The 18,733-nt window shown below is 42.1% G+C and overlaps 1 protein-coding gene and 1 long non-coding RNA gene across 3 annotated transcripts in view; one reads left to right on the forward strand and one right to left on the reverse strand.

Annotated features, from left to right (window-relative positions):
* LOC125894145 (uncharacterized) overlaps nt 1-3,488 on the reverse strand; it is a 50,337-nt gene extending 46,849 nt beyond the window's left edge. Inside the window, exon 1 of the long non-coding RNA XR_007450042.1 lies at nt 3,387-3,488. This is a non-coding gene — a long non-coding RNA (uncharacterized LOC125894145). The remainder of the gene's footprint in view (nt 1-3,386) is intronic.
* The window catches only part of rab28 (RAB28, member RAS oncogene family), a 43,580-nt gene that overhangs the window by 10,981 nt on the left and 13,866 nt on the right, over nt 1-18,733 (forward strand). For both annotated transcript variants that reach the window (XM_049585352.1, XM_049585353.1), the window contains exons 3-4: nt 509-597; nt 3,464-3,593. In XM_049585352.1, coding sequence (XP_049441309.1) covers nt 509-597; nt 3,464-3,593 — 219 coding nt within the window. The remainder of the gene's footprint in view (nt 1-508; nt 598-3,463; nt 3,594-18,733) is intronic.

Genomic DNA, 18,733 nt, shown 5'->3' on the forward strand with positions numbered 1-18,733 from the left:
TTCATCCATGGTATTGAGAATGTTTAAATTAGAGGGTAAGCATACCTATTTATCCCCCCTCAATCTCTGGGCTGGATATTCTTGGATGTGAGGTGTGGGTGACCTGCCAGGCAAGAGAGCTCAGCATGAAAGATTAATCGCTGATTTATTGTTTCCATTATGTATATCAACAACGTGGACTTTTATTATAGAAATCGCTCACCCAAAATACAGGTTCCAGTTACAGCTGACTCGTTATTTCCTTGGGATTATGAGCTTTGTTAAAACAAACAAGTTAATGATTAAAAAGGACAAAAATATCCTGAAAGGAAACCCACAGATTGCAGTGTTATCAATTTTTTTCTCCTTTTAAAATGTAATTGTTTAGCAGACAAGAGAGAGAAAGCAGTTACACTAAAACATCTTCTGTATGACCCCTTTATAGAGCTGATTTATACACATTTTCTGTCATTTAAATGTCAGTTCTTTTTAAAAATGGAGGTGTTTTTGTCTCTTTTCTTCTCTGTAGGAAACTTGAACGTGACCCTGCAGGTGTGGGACATCGGAGGCCAAACGTTAGGAGGGAAAATGCTGGATAAATACGTATACGGAGCTCATGTAAGATGAAACACATCACTCTAAATCCTCTCTTGCTACTTTTTGTTTTGCCCTACAATCACATATGCATCTCTGGTTTGTGCTGCAGCTTCATCTTATGCTTTCTGAACATTCTTTTATTCCTCCATCATGAAGGAAAAACATAAAACTGTCTTTGCCTCCAGTAACCCCAGGAAGGATAAGAAATGTACACGTAAAGCTACAAGTCAGCAGCCGTAGATGCTTGTGACAAAGTAATAGGAAGAACAGGGAGAATTAAGTTTCCATTTCCCTAATAGGCTTGTATTGGTGACTCTCTTCAGAGCCTCCCTCCCTGCAGCCACATCATAATTAACTGTCACATGGATTCACAGTGAGCAGTGACAGGTCAATGAGGCTTTAAAACTGAGCGAATCTCTACTTTTTACAGTTGTTACAGTTTAATGTAATCAGACTGAACAGATGGTGATGATACAGCACATTGTAGGTCAATACTCAAAAACTACATTCTTTAACATGTATACTAGTGTTGCCAAAAATATCAGTGTATCGATACATATCAATTCTGAATATTGGAAACGATTTCAGTACTTGTTTACCTCAGTATCGATACTATCAACACCGATACTATCAACACTACTTACTTACTCACTCCCTCTTCTCTCCAAAAGCAAGCTGACACACACACAACTGCAGTGCCCCCACAGCCCCGCCTCCTGTCACTCTTCTCGTTATTTGTCTCATTCACTTGGTTGCATTCAGGCTTTTGTGGCACAGTTTTTTTTTACTTGCACCTCATTGCATTTTGAACATGTGCATTACTGCAAGAACATTGTTTTCATGAATGTAAAAAACCTTTAATTATTGTTAGTGTTTATTGTAGTCCAGTCGGAAGTCCAGTCCTAACCACAAAATGAAAAGTCACTGTCATGTTATAGGCTTGTTAAATTTATCCTTTAAAATAACTTTAAATTGGCAGGAGCTCAGTCCACAGGGACTTGGGTTGGAAACCAGAGGGTGAAGCTGGAGAGGTGCCAGTTCACCTCCTGGACACTGCCGAGGTGCCCTTGAGCAAGGCACCGAACCTCCAACTGTTCGGGCTGCCTGTCCATGGGCAGCCCCCTCGCTTTGACATCTCTCCATTTAATGCATGTTTTGGTCCTGTGTGTGCATGTGTGTATTTCAGGCCTATGTGTGTATGACAACAGATTGAAGAAATTGAATTTCCCCTCTGGGATTAATAAAAATAAATAAAATATATAAAACTAAGAACTAAATTGTATGAAAATGGTATAGAATATCAATTTTTCAAGGTATTTAATCACAGTCTGAACTTCCAGTATTGTGACAGCACTTATGTATAATTACTCCCAATGTGTACATTTATTGTAGTTACATTTAACTTTATTTTAAACTGAAATCATTCAAAAGTATTTGACAGCACTCAGCTTTTACATGAAGGAGTGCTGGAAAATATAGGCTCCTAATTGATCCATTTACCGTCATTTAACGCATGTCCTTTGACATACTCAACAATGTGTTGATTAAAATGACAGCAGAGCTCTTCAAAAACTGTAATATGTGTCAGTGTATGCTAGTTTGTACATGTGTCAGCAACATCAGTAGTCGCACTGCAACAGATGAGTGCTATTTGTCACCTCTAGGATGTCTCTTGTTTGAAGAGGCCTACTTAAAGACCACGGTTTGTCTAATCTGAGACTTGCACTGCAGCGTGAGATGTAACATTTGAGCACAAACTTGTCACCATACATCAGCGATATGAAATCACACTTCTGTCAGACATACGTAGGGGGTTGTTTTTCCATTTCATGAATCTACTTTGCTTTAAAATTGAGAAAGTGACATGTTTCTCTTTTATTTTCTGTGCCCTAACACTCTGCACTGTCTGCAGCACTTCCTTTACTGTCTATTCTTCACAAGCAAAATGTCGTACATCACTGCCACATGACGACACTTTGCTGAGGGAGCTTCTTGTCGGCGCTGTGTGGAACTTTCACACCTATTGTTCAGCACTGTGCGTCCTGTAATCAATCATGGCTGTTCTGAGAGACTCGCAGTAATTGTCAGAGGCCTGAGCTGTCGTCACCGACCTTGCGTGTTGTGACAGTGCGTGTCTGCCCGAACAAAAAGCAACAGACACCCGCTCAGTCGTGTTGCATCATGCAGTAAAAGTAGAGACATTTGTCTTAGCTCACATTTAATTTCCAGCCCTTTGGGAAAAGTTTAAGCAGCGATAGCAAACGGTTAAACTGTGATTATTTGTCTTGATTTATGCCAGCAGCTTGTATCTGCGTTTACTCTTTGATTAATTTATGTGTCCATGTAAACAGCTCCTCCTGGCCTCAGTGTTCGCTCAAACATGGCTCTGGTGTTGTTGCATGTTTCTGCAGTGCATTCAGTGTGGAGGATTACACAGGGAGGAGGAGAATGTCTTCAGGCCGACAGCCTTCATTCATTAGCTCAGATGGTAGATAACCGAACCTCATCTCTATTCTGCACCAAACTCTTGACTGTGCTTACAGAACTGAGGCCTGATCATGTACAAAGCACAGTTTTCATTTTAAACAAGATTCAAGTGAATTCGCACACCTAGATCATAATAATACTGAACCTACCTCAGATTATGTGTGAGTGAGTGAGTGAGTGAGTGAGTGAGTGTGTCCCCTTCAGTGTGAGTCTGTCCCCAACTCTAAGAAGAGGAGCAGTGCCACCTACTGTTCCCTCACTCCCTCAATATTAACTCATGTTAATATGAATGAATATGAGGTGAAATCAAACCGTGTACTCACATCCAGGGAGTGTAGAGTTCAACTGCTCAAATCATAGTCTGAGGATGGTTTTGTTCCTTTATGTTTCTCCAATGCAGGGGGTTCTCCTGGTTTACGACATCACCAACTACCAGAGCTTTGAGAATCTGGAGGATTGGTTCAGCATGGTGAAGAAGGCCAACGAGGAATCTGACATCCAGCCTGTCGTCTCCCTGATTGGGAACAAAAGTGAGAATTACACATGCATTAACACACAAACGCATATATATCACTTCTCTTTCAGAAGAGAAGAAACATTACAGTCAAGTTTGGAAGTTGCGTTATTGTCATTTCTACTAAATTTTGGCGCAGACTACAAGAGATCCAGTCTTAAACCTCCAGAACTGCTCACAAACTCATCGGGGTCGCCCCAATAATTTCAAACACAGTGATATTTAGGATTATGATTACAGCAGTACGGAGCAGCTGAGGGTCTTGCCAAGCACTAGTAGACATTCTACCTGGAGGCTAATGTTAGCAAGCATACTACCATTGACAGATATTAAAACTGACAGGTAAAATTTGAAGAATAGTCAACTCGTGTTGACCTCGTCTCCCAAGCCATGCTCTCATTTTGACTCGTGTAGCCTTCTGCTTTTTTTTTTCTCACTGCAAAGCATTATCAACATTACAGCAAGTCTGTTTACATCTGCTTCTACATGAGATCACATGAGGTGATGCGTTCATGTTCCCTCCAGCAGGGTAGTTTGTGATGCGCCATTATTTTCCAATCTTTTATTGTGACTGTGTTTCAGATTAGTTTATCCTTTTGTGCGTGGTGTCATAAAAAAAAAAAAAAAAAAAATCAGTTGGATTTTTAAAACTCCTGTGTCTAAGCCCGGCTTAAGTAGCTGCAGATGAAATTAGATTATCTTTTGTATCGGACTGAGTTTTTCTCTATCCATTTCACCTCAAGGCATTTTTCATTTTGCATGTCTGTGTTTGTGCGTGGAGGAGTGAGTGTTTGATGGTAGCAGACGTGTTTGTTAGAGCACCAGATAACTGATCGGTGTGATAAGCCAGTTGATAAGAGAGTGAGGTTTTGGAGCGATGGGAATGCTGATGTTTGTGAACTCTGGGGAGTCACTGACGATGATTTAAGATCCGCGGGCCAACGGACCTGGGGCACCGCTTATCTGTGCCCCCCTCCCTCCCAGTCAGTACTCATCTGCCCCCTCCCCCTTCAGCCCGAGCCTGCGCTCCTGCCCTGAGTCGTCGGTTAAGGAGAGGACCTCGACGTTAACCAGACGGCTCTCCTCCTATCAGCCTGCACCCATCCACCCGCCTCCAAAATAAAGAGTAATAATGATGAGTCTTTTTAAACATCCCTTAGACAGATGTGGAGTCATGGCTGCCGCCGTGTTATTGTAAAGTGAGGCGTCAGCGAGTGTGTGTGTAATGGTGACTGTCCACCTTCCCGGGTGATGATGAACGGTCAACAGAGTGGTGCCTGCACACAGGAAGCTCTCGCTAATGTTACTCAACGGGGACCATAGGTCACGGTTTAATTCGCCTGTCTAGAGCAGATTCTCTTGTCTTCGCATCCGTTGCATCTCCTAATGCCCTGGCTTTAACGGTGGGCGCCTCTGTATTTAGGCTAGGTTTTGGGTGTATGGATGAGTGTGTGTACTGTAATATTTAAGTAGTGTTCATCCCGCTGTCAGGCTCCTCACCCTCACACTCGCACAGTCATTCTCCCCCTAATGGCTCTATCGCTGAGAATGCCCCATGTGTGTTTTTTCTGTTCCTACAGGCTGAAAAAAAGAAAAACAAAATCCCACACAGATTGCCCCGCTAGGAGCAATCAATTACCTTACAAGACTTTATGAATCCCTGAACCCTCCCATGGACTCCCATTTTTTCAGGGAGCTTGAAGAGAGTTAGTCTGGCTATCTAGCAGCAAATGTCCACACCTACATTTTTGTTTTACTCTTTAGTCTCTCCACCCTGTCTGAGCTTCTAACCTGTTTAAGTGTTGTAGCATTTATGTTTTTTCTCCTAAATGAATACTTGGTACACACTAGCAATAAGCTGAACACATGAATACGCAGCATTCTTTTGGGAGCAGAGATTCTTTTAAATGGTTCCCATGATTTCGGACAGAGTGAGGCAACATGTTTGTGACAACCGAAATAGAAGTACAGACGTAACAAGGAGCTTATAAAAACACTACAGATTTATATCTCTGTGAGGGCTTGTCTCAGGGGAGATTTTTAGTGTTTCCACTTAGATAAACTTAAGGTGACCACTGGATTTAGATGCCATGTGCACCGTAGTACTTAACTTCAGTTGCTGGTTAGAGCTGAAAGAGTCAAACATATGCAGCTAAATGATTTTTTTTTTTTTTCATGTACCAAAAGACCTTTTACAGTTAAGGGATACTTTGCCACTGTTAAATTAGCTTTGTATCATAACAAAATGGTAGGGCTGGTTCCAAGGTATTCTGTGACATCCAAATTGATGGTTAGCATATCATGTGCACCTGCTTATCTGCAATATTGGGGAAAAAAAAGGCAACTGGACAGAAAATCTCACTTTTATTGTGGTTATTTTCAAGAGGGAGACTTTTTATATGTACTTTCATTTAAAAATGGTTTCAAGTTTCAATTAAAGTAATAAAATGTTTGTTCAACCAAAATTACCCTTCTGTTCTCACTCCTCTAAGGGTCATTCTGACTGATAATTATTATTCTGTAATACTGTGAAACTGTGATATTTTCCGAGAAAGTTATCTTGCTGTTAAAATCTCATACCATTGCAACCCTATAGTGTGCATAGAATGTTCAAACAAACTGTGGTAAACTCCACTATGAGGCGTTTTGCCTCCTTTGCCAGATTTTGGCTGGCTCTAGGGCTGTCGCTCAAACAACAGATTGTACGCATTTTCGTTTGCCCGCCACCACGGACACAAGATGTATAGACGTGGATTGAGAGAATGACCCGCCCCTCTCTCCCTCTCTGTCTTACAAATGCAGACCAAACTCTGATCAAGCTGTAAAACCAGGCAGCGCTGATCAAATATAAATCAAAATTATCTTACTGTGTTGGCTATTTCTCACCTAAAATGTTTTTAGAAACATATTTTAGTGCACTGTTTGACTGTGATATATGAGAATTTGTGAACAGGAAGTGAGCGCCACATTAATTACTGTATTGTAAAAATGGAGGATATAAATACTCAGATCAAATACTAAAGCTAAGCAGTGCTGAAAAAATATGAAACGAGATTCTGTGACTGTGTCGCTTATTTTGTTGCCTTAAATGTTGTCAAATAACATATGTTCTGTTAAACTGTTATACAAGATAATTTGTTACCTGTTGGCTGCCATATTGTTTCTTGTGTCAAAACAGCCAAGCTCACATTACATCACCCACCAGCAGGAATGTTTATTGGTGCGGTGCGGCACAGTGCATTTTGGTAGTTGTGGGTTTTCTACCTCTTAAGCAAAAGTGAACACCACAGCCCTTTCCCTCTGTTTCCTCTGGTCATGTTGCACCAATTTCAAAAGTAATTGCGTCTTTCTACTTCACAGACAGTGTTTACTCTTCAACATAGGGGCTACGATCAAATGTGACTCTGTTTGGCTTATTAACTGTACATGTGCTACCGTATACACTAAGCTTAAATTTCCTGAATTACCCCATGCCTGCCTTCTACTTTAATTTGAACACTGTCTTCTTTACCCAGTGTACGGTAATTGAGCCTATGGACCAGACTGCTTCATTAATGATGCTGTCCCCTCCTCTCCTTACCCTGGCCTGACTGCCCTCCTGTGCCATGTCACTGCTGGGGAACAACCTTTCCTTTCTTCGGCTTAGCATGGCCGGCTGGGGTTAAGTGTGCTTGTTAAGCAGGAGTATGCTGCACCCCCATGCCCTCTTCATGCTGCCCAGAGCCTTGTGTTAAATAATGGCACCACTTGTAACAATTCAGAGAGGAAGCCAGTGAAATGTTTTATTGAGGGCACACATACGCGCACGCAATTATTCATGCAAGCGCATGCACACGCAGACACTCACAGAGAAACACGCACTTAGGTACAGCGACACATTTGTGGAGTTTCTGGGAACACACGGGTAATGGAAGAATGCTAAGCTCTTGGTCTGTCTAAACATACTATAACTGTTTATTACAGCGCAGCCCAGTGTAACACCGTATGGTACACAGGAACCTCTCAAAAGAAATGTTGGCTTGTTGCGCAGTCATCTACTCCACCACTCGAGTGTTTCATTTTTAGTAGACCAATAAGTGCTGTGTGTTTTGAAAGGGCTCCAAACGATAAATTCTGTTGCTCTTTGCTTAACAACGGCTGCATTTGGCCTGTGACTGTTTGCCTTTCAGATCAGAGATTGTCTGATATAAAAAATATGGCACATTTACATGCACACTGATATTATGAATATGACGATATTCTGAATTTGGTACAGGTTGTGTAAACAGCATATTCCATTTGGATATTCTGAATTAGGCCTTTTTCCAAATTGAACATTTTCCAATTAAGACATGGGACATGCCGGTATTAATCGGGTTTTAGGAGCATTCTTTGGACGCATACAGCACATTTAGAATATGTGTCTCAATTGGAGTTTTTACAGCAGTTTGCACCATACAGCCTCTTGTCTGTTTTTGGTCAACTCTATGTGTTGTCATGAATGTGATGTACACAAACCAACTAACCAACAGTTTGCAATGCTGTGGCATACCGAAAAGAAATCCCACATTTCTGGTCGGAAGAAGAAACACACCTACTTTCAAGCATTATAAAAAACTCGGACATCAACAGGTTTTTGGATATACCCAAATACTGCAACGCTGACCTTTTCAAGAATGCGGTTGAAGGAATGAAAGAGGGAGGCTTTGTGCTCATGGTGAAGCACATGGTCCATGTCTGTGAAAACATGGATGCTTCACAAACATCTTCAACCCAGCAGCACAGAAAATCTATACAATCAGCACAGTTTCAAGGTGGACAACCAAGATTAGTGTCACCCATTCAGTATCTCACCAAAAGTCCCCCCCTTCTGTTCCGTTATGACGCTGGGTAATGGCAAGAGAAGTGTTTTTGCTGAATCTTATGATGTCATAGTGAAGTTCACCCTTGACCTTTTGGATATAAAATATCCCGACTTCATCATTTTATCCTATAAGACAATTAGCTCACAAATTCTTGAATTACAGCTAAAAACATGTTTTGTAAAGTCACAGTGACCTTTAACCACCAAATTCTAATCAGTTTATTTCTTGTGTCCTAGTGAACGTTTGTTCCAAAGTTGAAGAAATTCCCTCAAGGTAATCTTCAGTTATTGCGTTCACAAGAATGAGACAGATGCAGGGTCACACTGACCTTTCTCATTTCTCATGACTTAAATGGGTTCATTTGACCACCAAAATCTACTCAGTTTATTGTTGAGTCCAAGTGGAGTTTGTGCCAAATTTTAAGAAATTCCATCAAGGCGTTCTTGAGATATCGCATTCACAAGAATGGGACAGGGGGACAGAGGGACAGATAACCTGAAAACATAATGCCTCCACCCACAGCTGTTGCTGACATGGAGGCATAAAAATCCTATTTTCATGCAAAGATGCAAAAAGTTGGAGTGATAAACAACATGTTAGAGCACATTGCATGACTGTATGTCAATGGGCCATGTAAACAGCTTAGTAGGAATGTTGTCTTTTCTAGGATTAGGGGAAAATGTTACTCTGTGCATGTTAATGTAGTCACTGTTAGTTGTCCTAATCCATATTTAGCATCTTTTTGTGTATTGCAACGTACACATATCATTAAATGGGACCACTGCCATTTTAAAATGTCTTATGTTACTGTTCGAAATTAGTGCACATATTTCTTCGTAGACATTAAGCCTGCGTCATTTATCAAACCAATTTGTTATTATTAAGTGGGGATCACAGGACCCCTGCCCGCTCCCCACCCATCACCCTTCCCATTGCTAGCGCGCTCTCCCTCAGGAACTCCAGAGCATCCATCATGGGCTTGTACAGCCCTTATTTGGGTGACTTAAATGGGTTCATTTCTCTTAACCCCTCCTCATCACTCATGGCTTTTTGCTCAGAGGTTCTAACACTGCTCACTGTGGATCCACTCAGGCCTGCCATGGGAAACGTTCCCTTCTGCAGGGAGATAAGGTCCCCGCATGAAGAGAATTTGTACACTCAGTAACATCTTACCTGCCTTTCTCTTCTGCTGTGTTTCTTTTCCCCCTCTCTTTCTCCTCTAAGTTCCTATCTTACACCATCTCTCAAACACACTCACACATTCATTTTCCTCCCTGTACAAACATTAACTCTTTCAATCACACACTTAGACCTACTCTTAACGCTTATCTCTCACATGTGTAGACTAACACTTCTGCTGTAGCTGCCTTTACAGTAATGTCTTTTCATTGGCTCCGTGTCTCTGTTGTGTTAAACAACATGCCTGTTTGCTTTCTGCACGCTACGGCAGATCTCACCGCATACCGTTACCCGTCGCACTTCACTCTCCCCAGTTTTCCATCCAGCCATGTGAAAGTTAAAGCGAAACATGGATCTCCCCTAACTCTCGATTCTCATGAAGCATGTCCTTGCCACCAACATTGTTGGTCTTGAGTTGTTTGCCATCTTGGCAAGACCTCGGGTGGAGTTGAAGCCTTCCCCCTCCCCAGCCCTCTCACCCCCGTCACCTCCCTGCCCCTGTAAAGCTGCCACAGTTCCTGTCTGTTCAGTGCAGGCCTGCACATTTCTTAATAGAGAGATGCTCAGAAGTCCAGGGGCGCAGAGGAGCTCAATGCGCTTCTGTTTTTGGTTTAGCTCAAAAATGTTTTTCCTGGCTCAACCCACTCGTACTTAGGTCCTCTTACAACAAACTAAAAGGTCCTAATTGCCCCCAAGGGAAAGGTTTAGCCACAATAGACATGTGGTGGGACAAAAGCCCAGTGCTCTTACCCCAGCACCCTCACCCCTCCCCAGATAGAAGGATGAACACGTCAGCAGTGTCTGTTTTGCACTGTGGGTAGCGCGACCACAGGTTCGACACTGTAAAACATTATATATACAATATATAGACCTAGTAGGGCATGGTGTATGGTTCGGTAAAAATCTGGAATGTTTACAGTTTACACCAAATCCAGTGTTTCCTGTTTCTCCTCACATTTTATTAAAGGTAAAGGGTCAGAACAGACATGTGTATCAAATTGTCTCAGTAACCGCACTGACTGTAGCCTGCTGTCTGTAAGTCTGGAAAAGATGGGAAATAGAGATTCAGGTTACAGGGACACGGAGGGATGAATGAGGAATTACAGCTGTATTACACTGCGGCTGATAAGTCAGTGTAAAATCACAGCTGCAGATGCTGAGACGTGTGTGTTTCTAAGGTTTGTTTAACCCTACTTAGATGGCTGATAGGTGGTCTTTCCCACACAGAGCAATGCAACGAGTGCCAATTTGTTGCTCCTTGCTAAATGAACTAAATGCTAAGATTTAATTGTAACAACTGTTTGACCCAGCTCTGGTCCCTACACTCATCTCTCTTGACTTTCATGCCTGTCGAAACATGGAAAGTCCTCATTCATTTTAGCCATCCATAAAGCAAATATTGTTGCACATGCAGTAGATGATCAGTCTTCGCATACCTTCTTGTGTGGTAAGTCATGGGCCATTTGAGTTGCACAGCACAGCTTAGCCACCTGACCTGAGTGCAGCCTGGAACCCTCATCACGTTCAGGCTTTACTTTATTTCTCTGCTTCACAACATTGATATGGAGGAATTCCTGGAAGGGGCCTTGCTGACACAGGGTTGGGTAAATAACCGATTGATCTGGATCCACAGGCATATATTATAAATATATGGGAAATATCAACATAGTTTTCCCTCCCTTTTTGCTACATCTACTTTTTTGTGGTGTGAAATGTTACATCACTGTCTTTTCAACCTTCCACTGATTCAGGTTTTTCGATGTTTTCTCAGGCAGTCGTGAACAGAACTCACTTTCCATGTTACAGTTCACTGCTGTGGCTCGAAGCTGAATATGTAGGCTAGTCCAACGCATCATTACTCAGAGGAAGACTTTATAATTATGAATAGACTTATAGTGATGCGATGCGTACATTTACGAAGGCTCCCCAGCGCTCTGTATAATTATTATGGCTCATAGTTGCGCTGCCGGCTCACAGAGGCACGTATTACGGCTCGCCCATAAAAGTCCACTTAGTTTAACAGCGACAGGAGAACTCAGAGGACATGGCCAGTGAAACCCAGGGCAGCGTCTTGTGCGGTCGGCTCAGAGCTGGGCCTTTTGTTCACTTTTCACGAGTCCTGGGAGCCCGTTAACCCAGGCTGCGAGGCCCTCGGCCCCATGTTTTACTGTAGCAGTGACAGCCCGGCACTCCAGCTTTCTCTCTCTCCGCCTGTAGAGCTACTGCTGGACACTCTCTGTTTTACATTCCTTGACCGGAGAGGAAGAGCACATTGTTTTACTAGCCGCCGTGGAGTATCTGATTATGTTTTAAAGTGTGAACGCACACGTGTGTGTACGACCGTGTGTGTTTCTGCACATCATTTCTTGAAGAACGATCAAATGACAAGATGAGCTGTGATCAATGAGCTGTCGACAGAACACTTCTGACCTAGTGGAAAGCGAGTCCCCTGACGAACCCGGCCCGTTTCAGGCCACCGGGGCAGGGGCGCCGCTGCACAAAGAGCGCTCTGTCTCTGTCAGGAGTCCCCTGAGGACTCCTGCACGGGCCCCGCTCACCTCCACAACACCAGGCTACTAACAGCACTTCATCTGTCTGTCCTCACTCAGAAAAGTCTTGATAATATTATTAGCGTACCTTCAAGCTCTAATATTCTGATAATTATCTCTAATTATTCCACCACGAGTCAAATTCTCAAAGATCTAGTTGTACAGTCTCCAAAGTCACAGGTATCAGTACAGAACTGATATCTGATTGCTGAAATATTACGCAACTGTACTGATGCAGAAATTATGATCTATGAATTAGGATTTCCTTGATTGTAAGAATCTAGTCCTCTTGCCTACATTGTAAAGGCTTAATGAAATGTGCAAAAATATGACTTCTGAATGAGGGCATTTAAGAGTAAAGATAACACAACATTTTCTGAGACTTCTTTATCATAAAGTAAAAGGATCTGGGAACGAGCCAGTACTTTTTTAAGGGGAAACATAGTTATTGTTTACATTTACATTATAGTGTGCATATTTATAATACCAGCACAGACTTATCACGCCCTTCATAATTCAATACACTCAGTTTTTACGAGCTCTCACCAAGTCATGTAAACCAGTTGGACCCAATCATTTAAATGCTCCACATAAATTTCTCTCGTCATTTTTTTTATTAGCCACTGGTGTTGTGAAAGTTAAATCAAAGTCTAATTCAATCACACATCACCCAGAATGATTCATTATACTTTTTATGGAGTTTTTAAGGTAGTAAAGCTTTCCCTGTATCTTGTACCAGAAAATTTAAGGGTAAATAAAATGTCACATGCCGTTAACCTTACCGTTTGGCTATCAGACTTTGACGGAAAGTTATTCTGCTGCTTTTCCAGACTCCTGCAGTTTAATATTTGCTCATAATAAAGTGTCTAAGTGTCCACTGATTTACTGTTAAGATTTCTGTAGCATTTCTTAAGTAGTTCAGGTTGGCGGTCGGATATGTGGCATTGTTTTTTAAGACAACTGTGTTAGACAGCGTTTTTGACGGAATGCTTCACTGTAAAGTAGGTGACTTGGAGCTTCAGGTCACTCTGTTGAGAGTTTGTGACCACTGGGGGTGATGGTGAGCATTGTTTTGATGTACAGGTCAGTGTATTGTTTGGATGTTTGGATGCTCGGGGCAGTGCAAGGGTGGTGTTACTGCACATCAGCAGTTGGCGGCATTAAGGTGCATAAAGATCAAGCAATAAGCTAATAAGGCAGAGGACCACAAACTGCAAGTTTCCGAATATTCAAAAGGTTTTGCAAATGTTATAACAAAGTTCTGAGAGGCATAAAGGACACTAGGCCTGGGTATTGTTTCAAAAAATTACAATATCAGTACTCCTAAAGTGATACAGACACCAATAGAGAACCTTATTTGATAACCTTTTTCCTCTACCTCAGGGGTCTCAAACTCAAATGAGCTGGGGGCCACTGCTGGCATTGTCATCTCAGTGGGGGGCCACTTCAGTGTTTGAGACGAGTATCAAAAAAATAAAAAACTCACAAATATTTCTGAAAATGGAGTTTCTTTTCAAATACTGTATTGCAAAACTATTAAATTCACAGTAAGTGCAAATGTTTTTGGCCTCATTCTTAAATAACTTATGAAAGCATTTCATGAACTGACAGCACTTCTGTTCATATTGTCTTCATATTAAATAACAACACAAAAATAACTCTAACTTTGTATGCACATTTTAACAGTTAGTGCAATTTTTTAGCTTGAATAACCTATTTTAACATTTCACTCAACAGAAACTTTGCTTCTGAGTCCACTTGTGCTTTATTTCTTGCCAGATACCTGGCAGCGCTTCTGTCCACATAGCTGAGCTGTATTTACTCTGATGGATGTTGCAGTTGAAACTCTGAGTACAGCTTCAAGATGAGCATCTGTAAGCCTTGTCCTGTACTTGCTTTTGTTTTTGCACCGTCAGTTGTAATGCCCACCAGTCTGTTCCATGGCAGACCAATCCGCTCCATCGCATCACACAGTTTCTGAAATATATCTTGCGCTTTAGTGTGGCCATGCATCGGACACACACTCAGCAACTCTTCTGTCACCTCAAACTTGTCATCCACACCTGATGAAAATTGCAAGCTGAGCATTGTCAGTTGCATCAGTGCTCTCATCAAGCGCCACAGAGAATGCAGTAAGCGTTTTGCTTTCTCCCGTAACTGTTCATAGATATTATTAGAAAGTCCATCAATCCGCTCTGCCACAGTGTTTGCCGACAGCGAAATGTTGTTAAACAGGCTTTTCTTTTCGGGACACAGAATATCAGCAACTCGTAGCATGCAGTCCTTCAGAAACGGCCCCTCAGTAAATGGCTTTCCCGCCTTGGCGATTAATTCGCTGACCACATAACTTGCCTGGACTGCAGCATCGCTGTCCTTTGCAGCTTTGGTGAAAAGTTCTTGCTGGGATAACAGTCCTCTTTGTAGCTGCTCAGCTCGCCTGTTCCTGTCATCTCCGCTGTATTTCTCATACTGCTCTCCGTGTTTAGTCGTGTAATGTCGCTTGAGATTATATTCCTTAAGAACGGCAAGTTTCTCTTTACATATTAGGCAGATGGCGTTTCCACCGAACTCAACAAAAAAATACTGTAATGTCCATCTTTCTTGGAATTGTCTGTGTTCGTCATCCACTTTTCTCTTAGGTTTGGAGAGCGACATCTTAGCTTCTTCTTCTCCTCTATTTACCTTTTCTTCTTCTGCGCTTCTTTTTCATGTCGTCAGCACTTCCCATGAAATAATTTTGGATTTACTTATTTATTTATTTATTTATTTATTTATTATTAGATTTTTTTATTTAATTTTTCTTGTAATTGTGGAAAACAAATAAATAAAAATAAACTTGAAGGGCCAAATTGCATGTACTTTTTATATCAAGGTGCGGGCCGGGTGTAGGGGGGTCGCGGGCCGGAAGTGGCCCCCGGGCCGGGAGTTTGAGACCCCTGCTTTACCTCATTTAATAGCATTCAGTGGCGTAAAATGTCACCAAACGCCACAGGAGCCATACTTTTGGAAAGTTTTTGTGGCATCTCGGCACACTGAACTGCCAACTCCATCAAACATACCATGCTCCACTTCAGGACACACCACATACTGTATGGGTTGTTAGGGGGGCAATCACACATTGCATTAAAACGCTTCTGGTGATTGGCTGCCAGCAAAACCACAAAACAGTATTTATTTCTAGATTTGGGTACAAAAAGGATTGAATGAAGGCACTGTGTTACTGGAGCAGTGGTGTAAGAAGTATCTGGATCTTTTACTTAAGTAAAAGTAGCAATGGCTCTGTATAAAATTAGTCTGTTACAAGTAAAAGTCATGCATACAAAATCTTACTTCTACTCATACAAAAGTACCACAATCAAAATGTTCTTTAAGTACCAAAAGTCAAAGTACTCATTGGGCAGAATGGCTCGCCTCAGAATATTATACCGGCATATGATATTACTGGATTATAATTATTGATGTATTAATGTGTTTATCATTTATGTTGCAGCTTGATTAAGGTTGAGTCGTTAAGTGACATCAATGTAATAACGTCCTGCTGAAGTTCCTTTTCAAGGGAGACGTGGCCAAGGAACAGTACAGAATCAGGCAAAAGATAAGAAGAATAAAATACGTTATTAATCCCACAGGGGAAATTCAGTTTTTCACTCTGTTGTCATACACACAGGCCCGAAATACACACATGCACTTACAGGACCTAAACATGCATTGGACAGGCACCCTAAGCGGTTGAGGGCTTGGTCAGGGGCGCTTCGGCAGGCGAACTGGCACCTCTCCAGCTGCCAGTCCACGCTCTGTGTTTGGTCTGGACGGGGGCTTGAATCCGCAACCCTCTGGTTCCCAACCCAAGTCCCCATGGACTGAGCTACAGCCCCCCAATACGAAGACTACAATGAGTTAAGAATAGACACAAGTAATAAAGGAGTCATTTACTGTACCACTGAATAAACAATAGTCTTTAACCCAGCCAGAGGTATCACATTCCTCAATTTAAATTCCTTTTGCAGACTAGTGTATTTACTGGGGCAGAAAACACAAAGGCCTTCATTCGCATCTAAGTCCATACATTAGAGATAGACAGCAGATTATGTCATGTGATCTGAGATAATAATTGCTTAATAAGTTTGCAGAGATGCAGCAGATGTCCAACATGCGAGGACACTATGCTGATGCATTCATGTAAAAGGCTGCTAGTAACCAGGACTCTTTAAGAAGACCTATAAGCGCTGTTAGACACTGTTCTCATGTCATTTGACTTTGAGTCCAGCAGTAGAGACTCACAAAGCCCTATTGAATGTCAGAGCTGCCGAAAAGCTCTGGGATGTTTTTATACTCAATGGTGCCAAGTGAACAATTTGCTCAGACAGTTGTAAGTCATTTCATTAGGAGTTGGACTTGGTTTGATAATCCCGGCCCTCACTATACAGTCTGAATTGTTTCACGGTCGTCATTGAGGGGAAACTGAGGCAAACCCTCTTAACAGGGTCTTAAAGGCGTAGTGTGAGGTAATGTTGGAAGTGATAGGTTCTCCCCTGGGGTTGATTAGGCTCAACCCTGTAACTTTCACTTAATGTGATATGACCCCTCAGAGCCCCAAGTCTCTGACAACACACACACACACACACACACACACACACACACACACACACACACACACACACACCCCACCATTACCACCACACACAGACACATAGACACACACACACACACACACACACACGGTTCACACATTCCACCCTCAGCCCTCGTACTCCCCACTGCACTGCACCAACTGCTGTTTAGTTTAAAACGAGGCTGCTGGCAATTAGCTGTGTTATGTCAAGCGTATTCTCTGGCTGTTGCTCGCTGGGTAAACTGTTCCAATTGGTCCCCAGCAGCCGACTCAGTAGAACAGTAAGTAGGTGTCTCTGTTATCACAGCATGGTTTTAAAAAGCCCACTGAGGATCACACAGCGCAGTGTAGGATTTCAGGCTGGTAAGCCAACGAAGAGCTATTAGCTTATTGTTTTGGCTTGGCTACGTGTGTTGGTGAACTGTTAAGGAAAAATCCATCCTTGAATTCTCACATTGTCCACATTTGGCCCTTTACTGTGTCAGTGAGAATAACAATAGAGTGTGTCTGGAAATGCGAGGTATGTTGCCAATAACCTTTTAGGTTCTGTGTGAATTCTCCCCCTTAAAGTGAGAGTGCAAAACTTTTAAAGGAGGAAATAACACAAGTCTTGGAATGAAAAATGGTATTCATTAATAAAACCAGTAGCTTATGGTTGCCAATGTTAACTTATGTCAGTAAACATTGATTTGATACTGCTCTATAACAAACACTTTGCAGACTTTATTATTTTCTCTGCTCACGCTACTGTTATGCTATGTGTTAGCATTAGCAATATCCAGTAATTGTCACTTGTGGCCACAGTGACAGCTGTTAAACAAATGTAAAGAAGCAGGTCTGTTACTTTGCCCCACTGAAAGCAAACTCAAGTGAGAATAATGGGATAAAACATAAAGTCAGCAAAGGGTAAAGTAAAGTTCCACTGATTGTCACACACCTGAGTGTGTGAAATTTGTTCTCCGCATTTGACCCATCCCCTGAGTGAGTGGTGAGCAGCAGCGGTGCCGCGCTCGGGAATCATGTGGTGATCTAACCCCCCAATTCCAACCCCTGATACTGAGTGCCAAGCAGGGAGGCAGTGGGTCCCATTTTTTTAGTCTTTGGTCAGGGATCGAACCCACGACCTCCCAGTCTCAGGGCGGACACTCTACCACTAGGCCACTGAGCTGGTCTGACTCAGTCATACCAGTTACATAGCTGAAGTTTGCTAATATAAGCTTACTTTAGCTGCCATAGAGGGATGACTATAATAGGTCGACATGGAGGTTAGCATCAGCCTGGTTCCGTTGACAAAAAGATTATTCCATTGGGTTTTGGATTATTGCAGAAAATACTTTGATAATGACTGAACAAAGGAAAGCACCCCCAAAATGTCTATTTTTGCTAAATTATTGCAAAACAAAGCATTTTGGGATTATCCTTTCTTTTACCTTTTAGCAACAGTTGAAAATAGTTGTGTTGAAATTTCCATTAATCCACAAATAGATACAAGACACCTGGATAATGCTGCACAGGAATTTTCAGAAAGTTTTTCATACGCTTTTTGCTGTCTTACACTCAGCCACCATCAAAGACTGCTTTTACTGAAATGCTTTTATTTTTGGGCACCCTGCTCTCCTTAACACAATTTCTGCGACCAAAGGGAGCCTAGGGAGGTGAATAGGCTACTACATACTAGGGCATTAACGACTTTGATTTTTTTCAGGTCGACTTATCCGTCAATAAAGTCTTAGTCGAGTCGACAAGTCATTTGATGACGTCATCACATTGACACGGCGGAGGAAAGTGAAGTATCTCCACACATGTGATGTGTGTCTGTCACTCCAATCAGAGGCAGCGATTGCATTCCGTACACAAGCATACACAGAGAGAGAGGGAAAAAACATACGACTTGTTGACTGCCACTGACGTCGACACGTCGACAAATCGACTTTTCTGTTAATACCCTACTACATACAATTAATTGAGTTAA

The sequence above is a fragment of the Epinephelus fuscoguttatus genome, linkage group LG9 (genome assembly GCF_011397635.1).
Source record: "Epinephelus fuscoguttatus linkage group LG9, E.fuscoguttatus.final_Chr_v1".
Lineage (NCBI taxonomy): Eukaryota > Metazoa > Chordata > Actinopteri > Perciformes > Serranidae > Epinephelus > Epinephelus fuscoguttatus.